The sequence below is a fragment of the Calidris pugnax genome, unplaced genomic scaffold, assembly GCF_001431845.1.
Source record: "Calidris pugnax isolate Ruff unplaced genomic scaffold, ASM143184v1 scaffold38, whole genome shotgun sequence".
Lineage (NCBI taxonomy): Eukaryota > Metazoa > Chordata > Aves > Charadriiformes > Scolopacidae > Calidris > Calidris pugnax.
The window spans coordinates 2,890,734-2,905,142 of record NW_015090995.1 but is presented as its reverse complement, the minus strand read 5'-3'; the positions used below and the strand labels follow the sequence as shown (position 1 = coordinate 2,905,142).

The following is a 14,409-nucleotide window of genomic DNA, read 5'->3' as shown; positions in this document are numbered from 1 at the left end:
CAACATATCAGCTCAGAAAACCAAACAAACCAAAAAGCAAACAAGCAAGGTTGGAAGGATAACACAGTTTTGGGGTATATTGGTCTGTTTTGGAGAAAACTGGGAGTGAGTATTCAGGTTACAGTTTCTGGGGAGAATGATGCATTCTTCTCCTACCTCTGATTAAGTGCACGCTAATTATCTAGCATAACTTTTCTTCCTTAGACCTTCATAGTGATAGATACTGTTGATCAGGAAGAGAAGACACCAAAGCCACATTTTAAAGCAAAGACACAGAACAGACCATTCTCCCAGTGACACCCATTGGGTTATCGTAGAATCATAGAACGGTTTGGGTTGGAAGGGACCTTAAAGATCATCCAGTTCCCACCCCCTGCCCTGGGCAGGGACACCTCCCACCAGACCAGGTTGCTCAAAGCCCCATCCAACCTGGCCTTGAACCCCTCCAGGGATGGGGCATCCACAACTTCTCTGGGCAGCCTGTTCCAGTGCCTCACCACCCTCACAGCAAAGAATTTCTTCCTAATATCTAATCTAAATCTCCCCTCTTTCAGTTTAAAACCGTTACCCCTTGTCCTATTGCTACACTCCCTGATCAAGAGTCCTTCCCCATCTCTCCTGTAGCCCCTTTAGGTACAGAAAGGCTGCTCTAAGGTCTCCCCAGAACCTTCTCTTCTCCAGCCTGAACAATCCCAACCTCACAGCAGAGGGGCTCCAGCCCTCTGAGCATCTTCGTGGCCTCCTCTGGACACGATTCAACTGGTCTGTGTCCTTCCTGTGCTGTACTGGTTTCCTGGAGAACGACACTTAAGCCGTATTTTAATTGTTTTTATAAAGGACAGTGTACAGATTTATTTTTTATAATTTTTGCTTCCAGGACAGTGATGATCTTAAATTCCTGCGAAGTGCAGGACCTTCAGCACACCCTCCTCCCTGGCCAGGCAGGGACAGCAGGCGCACAGATCCTTGCGTGCTCTCCCCATAAAGAGCAGCAGGACGAAGTGCTGGCACCAGCACTTCCCTTAATGCTCCTCACGATGAGCGAGAGGTAAAACTACACTTTGAATGCCTGAACTCCTCAAAGGATAATTTTTCACCTCTGGCGTTTTTCTGGCCTTTCCTAGCGATCTCGCAGCCCTGTAAAGCTGGAGGAGTTCCTGCAGCGAAACTGGAAAAAGACACAAGGCAGACGGCCCAGAACACGTGGCTAACTGAAACGAAGTTAAAAAAAGATTAGCAGCCTTAGAAATCAGCAGAAAGGTTGAAATGAGCATTAAGAAATACTACGACTATTATTTGTCCCAAATATATATGCCACAACATCTACCCAGTATGTCAGAGGGGAAGCGACCAAGTTTTCTCCACTAATATTAACCCCCAGGTTTACAGATAAGTCGCATTAAGAAGAGGTCCCACCACCCCAGAAGACCAAAGGTGCTGGGAGCAAATGGCTGCAGCCAGCACGTCTCACATGTTATTTTACCCCAAACTCTCACAACAGGAATTCCTTCGTTCATGATTCAGCTCCCAGCAAAGCCTGACCATTTAGGAAATCACTTGGTTTTTGTATGTTAGTCGAGTTAAGGGGATGCAGAAGAAGGGAGATTTAGATTAGATATTAGGAAGAAATTCTTTACTCTGAGCATGGTGAGACACTGGCCCAGGTTGCCCAGAGAAGCTGTGGCTGCCCCATCCCTGGAGGGGTTCAAGGCCAGGCTGGATGGGGCTTGGAGCAACCTGGTCTAGTGGGAGGTGTCCCTGCCCAGGGCAGGGGGGTGGAACTGGATGATCTCTGAGGTCCTTCCCAACCCAAACCAGTCTATGATTCTATGAAAACCACCTGAACCCAGCACCCAAGGGTGCCAGGAAGATACGCCTGTGGGCAGCAGGCTCAGCACAGCTCCAGGACAGGGGTGACACAGCCCACAGTCAAGCTCTGCCCCTCACTGATACAAACAAGTCCCACACAGCACATTTCCATTATAAAACTCATTTTCATCACTCAGTTGAGCTCCAACAGGAATAACTATTTTTTGAGCAAATGCTCAAAAGGTTGCAGATGCAGAGAAGCTTCACCCAGGAGAAAAAGCCACCGCAGCCCTTTGGTCCACCATGGACCAAATCCCAACCGCGGGGGCTGGTTGCTGCTACACCTGCATCAATTTCAGACCACGTAGTGCCCAAATCCAACCATCACTACAACAGTGAACTGCTCAGCACCATCCTGGAGTGTAGTAAACTCAAGCAAATGAAGAAGAACCTGCTGAGAGCCACAGCACGAGGGGAATGCTTATCCAGCTACCTGGCTCTGCGGGTACCAGCACCGCAGAGGATGGCATTCCTGCGCTGGGGCAGTCAGCAGCTCCCAAATTTGTGACCAGAGGACTCTGAGGGCAGCATCACGGGGATGTTTTCCTTCCAAACTTAAGTACAGAGGCTGTTGGAGGCCTGTCCCCTGCAGGGGAGCACTCCCAGGCTGCCTCAAGATGAAGGGATGGCAGTGTTAGGTGAGCCATGGCAGCTGGGCATCACTGTGGGCACAATTCAATCTTGGGGCTGCAATTCAAGCAGGAGGCCAGATGGAAGCAGGGTGAGGCTCACAAGTGGCTCTGCCCACTGCACCTATTTATATACCTATTTATTTCACCATCCCATGGGGGCCAGTTCCTAACAGCCTTCTCCAACCCTTGGGGACGAGGTTTAGGGATGCTGAATAAAGGACAGACTCTCTGAAAACTGAAAAGAAACCAAAAAAGCCGAGCCATGGAAAACAAATGGATTTTTTTCTCCTCTCAGGCTGAGCAGCTCACCTCCCCGGGGCACCAGGAGAACCTCTTGCAAAGTGAGCTGGTCAGTAAGGACAGGGCAGAGCTGCACGAATCCTTGTGGTGCTTCAGGCTGCCCGGAGCTCCCCGGCTCCGAGAGGATCCGAGCAAGCTTTTGGCACGGCCGCTTTGGCGTAAGCAGCGGGAGAGGGTGTGCTCCAAGAGCCGCGGCTCCCCGCTGGACAAGCAGTACGAACACAGAGAAAACAAACATGAAAACAACAGAACTCTTATCCGGGGCAGAGCATTAGCAATCCCCACAGAGATATCTTATGATCTGCAGAGCCATCAGATGCATCTCGTTTCGCCTTTCCAGCGGCCACCCTTCCCAGGCAGGGGCAAGGCCAGTTAAAAGCAAGCGCTTTCGCAGGCGGCTTCGGGGAGTGAGAGGAGCCAGCAGCTCGCTCCCCCGGCACGCGATGATTTCAGAGTTTCCTTCGATAAGGGCGCAGAGAGGACCAGGCAGGAGGCCAGATGAGTCACACACGGCACAAGGGGAAGACTCTCCAGTCGCTTAAGAGCCATCCGAAGCCATTCAGTGCAGGGAGGAACGAGCATCCCTCCTGCTCCAGGGCTGCCAGTGCGGACACGACCCATCTCATGCCAGCCAGGACCACTTGGGAGCCCCCTGGGCACCTTCACCCCACCTAAAGCCACCCACCCTGCAGGGCATCGTTAGGTGTCCTTCACCAAAAGTTATCCCACCTCCTCAAGCCCCACAGCCCACAAGGACTCGGAGGTCCGGCTGTGTGCCTCCACCCCAGAGGGTCCCCTGACACCCTGCAGGTGCCCAGTTCATCACTTGAAGGCACAGGAACAGGTCGTGTCCCCTGTTCTCCAGCTACAAGGCTTAGTAAGATTAATAAAATTACTCTTGTTTTAAAAATATCCAGCCTCACCACTTCATAATCAGTCTTGGCTGGAAGAACGGGATAAAAAAAAAGGAGAGAGAACATGCTACAGAGAGCAACCTGGGCTCACTTATCTTTATAAACTTTATCACAGGCCATTCAGCTGCTCTTATCACCATATGAACAACTCGTGACTGCACGTTCACCTTCATGGAGAATTCGGTGACAAAAAAAAGATGCTGGTCACAAAGGCAGTTTTCGAACGTGCCCCAGAAAGGAAAAGGCAGCACGACCTGGGGATCGCCGGTCCCAGAGGGGGAGCTCAGCCCACAGCGGTGAGGAGTCTGCAAAGCACATCAAAAGCCACCACAGAAAAGTCCACCGTCACCAAAACAAAAATGAGAATTTTCCAAAAGCTTTTCTTTGCGTCAGAAACTCAAATAGGTTTATGCTTTTGCAGCATTGATTTAATGCTTAGAATTGCCGCCTGCTGAATGTCACTCGCAGTTTCAAAGCAGCTCTCACTTCGGTGTGTTCAGCATCTCTAAAATAGCACTGCTGGTCTGCAGGAAAGAAGTTTGTCCTTTTTTCCTATAAACCTCACCATTCTCCAAACTGTGTCGAAGCTTTGTACATCTCAAAGGCCGTGCTGAAGGGCAGCGTTCCCTGCAGTGAAGGCACCGCGTTGGAAGCACCCAGGACCACAGCCCAGCATCCATGGCACGCTCTCGCCCCTTTTTCTGCTGGAGAAATGAGCCGCCTTGGCATTCCAGCTCCTCCTCACAGAACAGATCCACAGCTGGGCAGCCAGAGATGGGTGCCAGAGCCGTGTTTTCTAAGCAGGTACAATGTGGCACGAGCAGGGCTGTTGTTGCTGCTCCACGAAGCTGGGCTGGGACACAGGGGGACAGAATCATAGAATCATTCAGGTTGGAAGAGACCCTTGGGATCATCGAGTCCAACCATCTACCCTACTTTACAAAGTCCTCCCCTACACCATATCCCTAAGTACCGTATCTAAAAGCCACCCATGAAAATCTTGTGGGCGAACGTGGGACGCCACATGTGTAGCTACCAGTGTGCCACCAACAGAATTCATAAAATATTCCAAAAATGTCTCAAGACAAAAGCCAGAAAAGCTGAGTCTTGACACAGTGACTCAAGAGGAAACTCTTTGGTCAGCAGCAGCACTGCTGGGAGCCCGTGGGCTGTCAGACACATTACAAATCAGGGATAACACCCACATCCTCCCAGGGAAGGAGCCAGGAAAGGCAACAGGGGATGGATGAAAAGCTCTCTGCACGTCTCATGTGTGGCAGAAGAAGAAGAAAAATATACTTAAACACATGAAAACGACTTAACCTCTTGCCCTGGCCCCAAAGTTCTCAGGAAAGACATGGGGGCACTGATTAGGCTGGAAAAAGCCATCACAAAACACTGTGCATTGGTTTGTTTGAAGCTGGAGCAGGGCTGGTCCAGCCGGATCACCCACCCCTGCGCTGGCAGGGAGAGGGCTGGTGCGTGGTGCTGCTGCCAAATCTAACAAAAACACATCACCGAGCCCCAAAACAAGGGGTAAGATATGCCTCACAACTGGTGTAGGCAGATACTGTGCATGCTCCTCGACTTTCCTGCCTGCATCCGAAGATACGGCTTTAGAGTTGGGGGGAGGGTTGGCTTTTTGGAAGGGTTTGTTCTTTTTTTTTTCTATTGTTTTTAGTTTCTGGTTAAAGCATGTCTGGTTTAGATTTGCACCAACTTGAGGCCCTAGATTGTGTGCACAGTCCCTACAGCCCAGGAAAACAAGCTGCTTCATCGTCTGCTGGCTGCAAAGAGAATCCCCTTTTCCTACCTGTCCTGAGGATGCCCACAGAGCATGGATGCTTGCCAGGGAGCACGGCATCGGCAGAACATGAGCTGAAGTCCACTGAGTTGATATACAGACACAGAAATTTTTTTTTTGCAAGTTGAGCTGCTGCAGGGGACGGGGAGTTTGAATTTCCCCTCCACTCAAAGGCAGAGACACACTCCCATCGAGGAAAAAAAAAAAAAAAAAAAGGTGATGTGATTTTTTTCAGTGGAAGGAATCGCATTTGGTGGATAGTGTTATGCACATCCTATTAGGCCAATGATGCTGGAGTACTTCCAGTATCACTTCTGCAAATGGTATTGTGTGTTACCAGCACTGCAGAACGCTGTGGTCTCTCCCACGTACAGATACACATACACACACACACACACGGAGTTTATCTACTCCAGGCCTCCCAAGGTCTCTGTGTGAACAGCTTCCAGGTGTTCCTGCTATCACCACTGCCATGAGATGGTGCAAGCCACAGCCTGCAGCACTGTAGCACAGTGATACTAAGGAGCACATTGGTCTCCAGATCCTCAAAAAGACATTTTTGTTCCGTGTATATCTCTTTTGCAGAGGATCCTCAATGTCTTCAATGCTTTTAACTTACTGGGTGTATTTGGTTTCGGTCTAGGAGATGTCTAGGTGTGCACAATATCACCCTAAAGCAATTGATTGTTTTTAAGCAGGATATAGGTCTGATGTCTCTTCAGAGCTGAGAAGTTAGGAGAAAATTTTAAAAGTTATCAGCAGTACCTGGAGCCCTTACTGGATGAAATCCCCAGTGAGAATGGAGAAGACCAGCAAGGAGCGGACAAGAACAAGGAGAATACATTATTGCTAGAGTGGAGTGATGTATTTTCCAGCAAGTCATTTTTCCCCTGCTAAAGTCCAGAAACAGCTTAACACCAGCTGCTATGGAGTAATGTGCTCCAGGAGCAAGGGGGAAGGTGTCCCTCCAGCAGCGAGCCATCCCCTTTTGGACGGTCAGCCCAAGGCGGCTCCTCCCAGGGCCACCAGCACGGGTGGAAAAACAGGTCCACAGTGAAACAAAAGACTTTAGGGATGCTTTGGTGGGAAAGCGTGAGGGAACACGCAACAGACCTGCATCTGGGTTTCTTCTCTGCAATGCTTCTCCCAACATCCTTCATTTGGAAGGTGACTGAAGGCAGCGATGCTGATACCTGGCTGAGCTCAGCCCCGCTCCGGGCAGGAGTGTTCAGTCCTTGCTCCATCTGCAGCTCCAGGCTCAGGTTCCCTCTAAGCTCATCATTTGCCATCTCCAAACGCAAGGATAGCAGACCAGCCAAGCTAACGAGGCCACGGAGATCTTATTCAGCTGATTATACACAACCAGGGCAAATTTGTTCGGAGAGCTGTGCCTACTAGGACAGGATCCTGCACCCTTTCAAGTCAAGGCTTGGGCACAGAATCACAGAATCTTCTAGGTTGGAAGGGACCTTAAAGATCATCTTGTCCAACCGTCAACCTCACTGACAAAAACAGACACCCGCACAACACACAAAAAGTAACACCATCACTAAACCATACTTCCCAGCACTACATCAACCCGTCTTTTGAACACCTCCAGGGATGGTGCCACAGCCACCTCCCTGGGCAGCCCATTCCAATGTCTGATAACCCTTTCGGTGAAAAATTTTTTCCTAATATCCAGCCTGAACCTCCCCTGGCGTAACTTGAGGCCATTTCCTCTCGTCCTGTCGCCTGTGACTAGAGAGAAGAGGCACTGACTACTGCCGGGGCGCAGCAGCAGGATACTGCAGGAGACAACCGGAGGAGAAAGAAAAGGATAGATCCATCTTCAAGAAGTCAGATCCGCTCAGCAGCAGCTGCATTACCAACCCGGGCACACGACCAGCCCCTTCACACTCACCTAGTCAGTGGCATCAGAGAAACTGCTTATACAAGTCTTGTTTGGACTCCAGATTCCCCGGGTTATACTGGGCAGTTTAACGAGTGCTTTTCCACCAGACAGAAGGCCTCTCTGTGCATCCACACGGACAATTTCTATGCACATCTTCATTAGTGTGCCATATGCTGGCTCACAACTAAGCTGTCTTTGTGGGACAGGATATTTTTAATGCAGGCTCCTCGATGCCAAGCTCTGCCTGGAGTGCAGAGCTAATGTTTGCCTGGAGAGCTGCAGCCTTTCTCGCGCCAGCAGAAGGGCACGCGTGGGACAGACTCATTCCTCTTCCTCCTTTTCCAGAGAAGCTTTAGGTTTGTTTGGACATAGACAAAAACCAGTATCTGGCTGTGACACACTATAGTGACAGATTCAAGCCTTTGTCTCTACAGACTCTACATGAACCAGCACACGGGCTTTCTGCGGGACCTGGGCAGACGGACCATTGGAAGGCTGCTTTAATCTCATTAAAATACCACATTGTGTCAACACTCTGCTTTCTACACTCCAAGGCTTTAAACTCTCAAGCACCACCTCTAACAACAGCACAGAAGCTTGTCGAGAATAGGTCTGCCACGTTGAGGCCACAGAGTCCCCCAAGCCAACCAGTGAATTCCCACACACAGCACCGCGGTGATGGACCTTTGGGGAAGAGGATGATGGTGGGACCTTCCCTGGGTCCCCCATTCTCCCCAATTCTAGGGGAGAAGCCCACCCAGTCCCTTTTGTTACAGACTACCATTTCCTTCGCAGGCATAGACGCCTCTACCCGTTCCTTTATAACATTAGCCTTTCAGGATAAAACACTTGCACTGCCTGGGGAGGCTGGTTAATTAACATGCAAAGTCAGAAGCAATCTGCAAAGCTTTATGCAATGCAGAAATAAAGTTCAAAACCATGTATGCAACATTTGCATGAGAACTCAAAGCTCTTCCAGCTTCAAAGGACAGTTTACACCATTGCAGCACTTATACATGAATAAAAAGAGGCTCAACTTGACATTTCTCAAACTCCATTTGATATATAATTGCAAAAGAAGATCAAAGACCAGGCGGAAATAGATGGTTTTGCATTACCACACACAAAGCAGAGTGGGGCGAGCAGGAGAGATTCCAAAAAGACCCAAGTATTGAGCCACAGACAGAAAATGCTGTGAAGAAGCCATTCTTACAACAACGATGATGCTACACAGTCACCCACTCCTGATGTCCTTGTTTGTGGCCTCAAGCATGGAACCCACCACCAGTTTTGTCTGCGACACCAGTGCTGGCCACCACGGCATGGGGCTGTGAGCTCCAAGACACAGCTGCTGCTGGGGACGGGTCCTTGGTGGCCACCCCAAGGGGATGGACACCAGCCCAAGGGGATGGACACCAGCCCACCACGCTCTAAACAAGGCATGTTTCCAAGCCCTGCTTTCAGGGACGAGCGAAGCAGCCCTAAAGGAGCGCTGGCCCAAGGAATGCCAAGGAACTGTGCCTCAGGTGAAGATGCTGGCCGGCCACATCAGCCCTGAGGAGGAAGGCTAACCTCCCAGCTCCTCTTCCTCCCCGGCCAGTGCAACGTACGGGACCAGCACCATCATTTGGCACTGCCAGCGACTCTGCGTACTCCTGGCACGAAAAAGAAGGGACGCGGCCAACTTTATAACTAAAATAACTCACATTTTTGCTTCAAAGTAACTTATTTGCTATCACTGACTTTCACGCCCAACATTATTACAAATGAACAGTATTTTTCTCTGCTTTAGTCAGTTTAATTTCTCATTTGTCACAACCTTATACTTAGTCACCTCATGGTGTCCCAGGTATAGTCAATTGCCAGGGGTTTCTCAGTCAGCAAGAGAAAAAAAAAAACACACTTAAAGGCAGCAGTGACTGGGAGGAGCTACACCAGAACGTGGGGAGCTGCACGGTACTCGGGAGGGCTTCACCCATGGTATTTTATTTTATTTATATCAGCAGGTAATATGTCAGTCGGGTGGGTGGGGTGGAACCAGTTTCGCTTAATTCCTTGAAAGGCAAGAGGAGTTTAAGGCACCGAAGTGCACCCCTCACTGGGGTAACAGCCCCCCTGCTTCACACAAAACCCTACCTGCTCTGCAAAAGGGGAAACTGAGGCACGTAGCAGACCATGGGGAGCTGAATTTTCCCCTCCTCCGTGGAGCGGGATGGCACGACTGAAACCACAAGCACAAACCTTCCCATTTCTGTGGTCTGGGGCAGCTGAGGGGGGGCTTTCTGCAACCCCCAGACAAACCTCCTGCTTTGGAGCAGCACAAGCCACGGCTGCTGCTGGAATCCCTCCTTCGGCTCGCTCCCCCATCCGAGCAAACCCAGGCAGGAGCTGCTCCTGGCTCTGCCCCACCGCAGACCCAGCAGAGGAAGGGCTTTCCAGGGATGGTTTCCAGCCCTGGCCCCTGCACAACCGCAGCGGGCAGAGTCCTCCCTCCTCAGAGTCCTCCCTCCTGCTTCTCCCCGCAGAGGAGCCAGAGGCGGGGAAGCCCTGCTGCCTGGGAAAGCACTTACCCCGCAGCCCTGGCTGCGCTTCCAGCCTCTCCCCAGCTCGGGGAAGGGAAGGGAAAGGGAAGGCAAGTTCAGCTTTTCATTAGAAATTTGATGGGAAGCTGAAGTCGACAGATTTCTGAAGAGGAGTGGCAGCTCAGAAGCGGATGAATTTCTTCATCGAGGCCCATGTCCTCCCTGCTGTGGGTCCCTGCTGCCCTTGTCTCCCCAGCTGGGAGCTCGGGAGCAGCAGTTTCAGCTCTGCATCCAGCAGGACCAATGCCCCCAAGCTGTGCTGACAGATGGACTCCCTGGCAGACAGCCATGCCATGCCTTCTCCTACAGGAAAGGGCGACTCGCCTCTCCTCTTCTCTAGGATAGCTGGTGGACACCCACGAGCAGGGTTCCCCTGAGCTTTCACTCCTTGAGAAAGCTCAACAGGGTAGGTTTAGACTGAACATCAGGAAAGAATTTTTCACAGAAAGAGTGGTCGGGCATTGGAATAGGCTGCCCAGGGAGGTGGTTGAATCACCATCCCTGGATGGGTTTAATGGACGTTTAGATGTGGTGTTGGGGGATATGGTGTAGGGGAGAACTTTGTAGGGTGGAGTAGATGGTTGGACTTGATGATCCCAAGGGTCTCTTCCAACCTGAATGATTCTATGATTCTATGAAAGCGCCAGGCACTTGAGCCACTGGTGCGTGCCACACGTGGGAATCACCGAGGGAAAGGGATTAAACGACTCTTCATCCAGATCAAGAGGAATTCTCCTCTGAGGAAGGGCACGGGTCACAGCGAGCCGCCAGACCACTGGGTATAAACACCAGTAAACAAGTCTGGAGTAAAGATGTGGCTGCCTTAAAACTGCTGCCCACAGCACATCACAGCCAGGTCACACTCGCAGTGATTCACCACTCACCATCCCTGACCACGGGTGGGATGGAGTGAACGGGCTTAAAACTGGGAAATGGAAGGGAGTACGTGCATTTGTAAAACAAGCAATCCATTTAATTAAAACAGCGCGCCTACCAGCTAGACATATCCTACTGGAAGCATTTAATATTACGCATTTACAATTCCACGGTACTTGAATGACTTGTTTAAAAAATTTGCACCCACGTTCACGTATTAATTTTCTACAAATACAATTACGGTGAATTAATCTACCAGCAAAAGGGCTACAAAAAAGTCAAAAGACATCCAAAAACCTCCAAATAGAAGTCATTGAAGTAGCACTCATTAGGTGTCGGATGCCTGGCTTGTGCTGCTGACATAATAAAATGACACCAAGTGGGTTTTTTAATTTTACCTTCTAGAGACTCTGCTGGAACACTCCTGATATTTCACTACCCAACAACTTTAACTGGCTGGACAGTTTTTATAAGAACACTGCCGGCAACCAAGAAAAGAACAACATACGTGCTACGTATCGCAGATGACTCAAAACCACCAGGCTTCACCCACAACATGAACTGATGGTCCTGCAGAACCCCACATAAAGTCACACTCACTTTTTTCTCCCCTACATGGTCCTGCAGAACCCCACATAAAGTCACAACTACCTTTTTCCCCCGCTATTACTTGGCAAACGGAAGATAAAAGACAGCTTTGGGCTGGTTTTTGAGTCTAAGCGCGGGCCGTGCTTATGGCAGATCACGTAAAGCCCATTTAAAGAGCCTATTTTCCCCACGATGGGGAATGGGGAACTGCATTTCTTTTCTTGGAAGCCTGCACGAGCATTGCTGCGTTTGCATAATTTAGGCGGGTGCATGTGTTTGTATCCAGAGCGTGCTGCACCCGAGCCTTTTGTTCGGCAGTTTCCCATCGTGGCGTCCGGCCGGAGGGCTGGCCAGCTGGAGACAGCAGGTGTCTGACATGCCTACAAGCCCAAGCAAAAAAACTGGGGACTTGATTTGCTTTAAATCTTACGCTGGAGTTTATTCATTAGTTAATCAGCAAACAAAGCAGACAATATATACATCCGTAAAGTCAGCAGAGGTCTGAACTCGGGGAGTGAGTCAGTAGCTTGGAACAGTTTGGCCAAAGGTTTAACCAAGAGGGTGCCTCACCCATCAAAAGGGTAAGGCAGAGGAAGGGACCTCTGGACAGGTTAACTCCAATTGGAACAATCACCATTAATTAACCCTTTACCCTTGATGAAGAAATCTCCCTCTCTCTCCTGGTAAGACTATCATCACCGTTGCTTCCGATTTATTGTGAGACAGGTCCATCCCACAGCATTGCCAAGAAGCAGAAATGAATCATCAGCCCAAGGTGTTTAGAAAACGGACAGTGAGTAGCCCCAAATTCCCATCCACACTCCCACATGGACTGGGTTCAGACAGGAAATCCTAGAATATATATATATATTTTTTTAGTTAACTGGATGGGAAGGGGTGCTGTGCCCAGCAGTCTGCTCTGCCAGACCACCCCCTGCCTGCTGGTTCACCTGTGCTCTTAAAAAAACCCCACAAAACAGCACAAAACCACCCCCCTGAGCATTTCAGGCAAGAAATGTGGGCTTTCCTCAGTTCTGGGGGGTTATCTGCGCTGTCTGGGTGGACTCAGTTTCCTTCTACTTCTTCCCTTCCTCTTTGCTCAGCCTCACTGGGACGGGTCTGCTGACCCAGCAAAATCCTCTCACATCCCTACTCCAAGCGCAACATCAGGGTTTACAAACATTAAAAAGGGAAACAGTTTTGACCAAAGCCATGAGGCAAAAGCGAAGTATTTACATTAACAAGCAGGCTTGTTGAAATCGCTTTGTTTTTTTTGTTTCTGTTTTTTTTTTCCCCAGGACTGAGCAGAGATTTGGGTTCAGTTTGGGGTTTTTTTGTAGTAGATTTTAGCATCTTACAGCCCTATGACGTCCGCTGTCTCAGTCACACCAGCTTTTGTCCTCACTGTTTTCCAGATGGGCAAACACAGGCTATTCCAGCCACGGCCTTGATAACGAGGAAGCTCTGAATTATTCTTAACAAAAGGGCAGCCGCTAAACCTATTAATACCAACTAAAAACCAACCAGCTGGCAAGAAAAACAGCGCATGATCAGAGGCTGCCCCGCTAATTTTTTTTCATTCTTCTTCACTTGGGCTGATGCAAGGGCAGCGTTCATAGCTGCTGTTCTGCCGTACACCTTTGGCCATATTTTTATGCAGCTTAGATGTGAGAGATGACACAGGAAAAATATATCTATAGGTTTTTGGGTTGTTTTTTTTGGGGGGGGAGGAGGAATCTAAGCAGAAGGACAGGTCATTAAAGCGTCAAACACACAGGACTGTGCAGTTTCAGATGACACAACCTGGCCCAGGTACCTCTGATGGTCTCCCAGAGTCCTTCTGAACAAGTGACTCCCTTAAAGTCAACACTGGAGTCGACATTTAATTGTAAAAAATTCTCATCATTGTTAAAATAAAAGAATAATTCACCCATAACAACAGAAGGACTAAGGAGTATCTCTGGATGGAGCCCTCTCGTCCTTGCAGTGGGGCCACCCCAGGGAAGCAGGGCTGGGTGACGAGGTGACATGTCCTGCCCTGGCCACGCTCCACCCATTCTGTGCCAAAGCAAAATAATCCAGCGCCTTTCCCAAACACGACATTATTCTCCTTAAACGAAGGCGGTGCCAGGAAGAGCTCAACGGGCTCGGTGGCCGGTGCCCTGCGACACCGGCGGTGTCACCCCGATGGGGTCCGACCTGTCCCCATGCAGGGCCACCTCCAGATGGACACCCAGGCGTGACGGGGGCCAGAATTTGCCCCCCATGGCCTTGCCAGCCCACCCCCATGCGATGCTGGTGATGAAGGCAGCTGCCAAGGACCGGGTTTGGGGGACAGGAGGCAATGAAGGCAGCTGCCAGGCGTCGCGGGGAGGGGGATATGAGGCTCGGGGACCACCAAGCCGAAGGTGGGCTTCCAGAAACACGTCTGAGGGGTTGACGTTCAAGAAGGAGAAAGCCCGTTCAGCCGGGGGGCGGAGAGGCCCCATCCCCCGGAGCAGCGCCGGTACCCAACGGCACATCCCCGGTACCCAACGGCACATCCCCAGTGGGGCCGGCCAGAACGCGGCCCCCCGGGGCCCCTCCCGCTCCCCTTCAGCTTGAAGACCACCGAGCGTCCCCCCAACACCCCCCCACCTCCATCCCCATTCCCGGCCCCGTTGTTGCCGCCGCCGCCGCCTGGCTCACCCCGTATGGCGGCGATGAGCGCGTTGCCGTCCTTAATGACCTCCTTAATGAACTTGTTGGTCCGTTCCAGCTCCTGCTCGTAGCACTTGAGCCGCTCTCGGAAGTCGGGGCTGTCCAGGTAGCAGTCGCTGAACTCCAGCGGCGGGTGCCCCATGGCTCCTCCGCCTCCACCGCCACCGCCACCGCCGCGATGCGGGCGCGGCTACGGCCCCCTCCCTCCGCCCCGGGCGGCCATGCCGCCGCCCCGGCCCCGCCCCGGCCC

General features: G+C 50.9%; 1 protein-coding gene across 3 annotated transcripts in view; it reads right to left on the bottom strand.

Annotated features, from left to right (window-relative positions):
- Nucleotides 1-14,336, bottom strand: part of OPHN1 (oligophrenin 1) — a 68,522-nt gene extending 54,186 nt beyond the window's left edge. For 2 of the 3 annotated variants that reach the window (XR_001413479.1, XM_014955216.1), the window contains exon 1: nucleotides 14,148-14,301. Coding sequence is in view for 2 of the 3 variants with exons in the window: in XM_014955216.1 (XP_014810702.1) it covers nucleotides 14,148-14,301 (154 nt within the window). In the remaining variant the exon portion in view is untranslated. Of the gene's footprint in view, nucleotides 1-14,147 lie in introns of all 3 variants that reach the window. The other variant, XM_014955215.1, reaches the window with a different exon arrangement.
- Nucleotides 14,337-14,409: the final 73 nt, after the last annotated feature.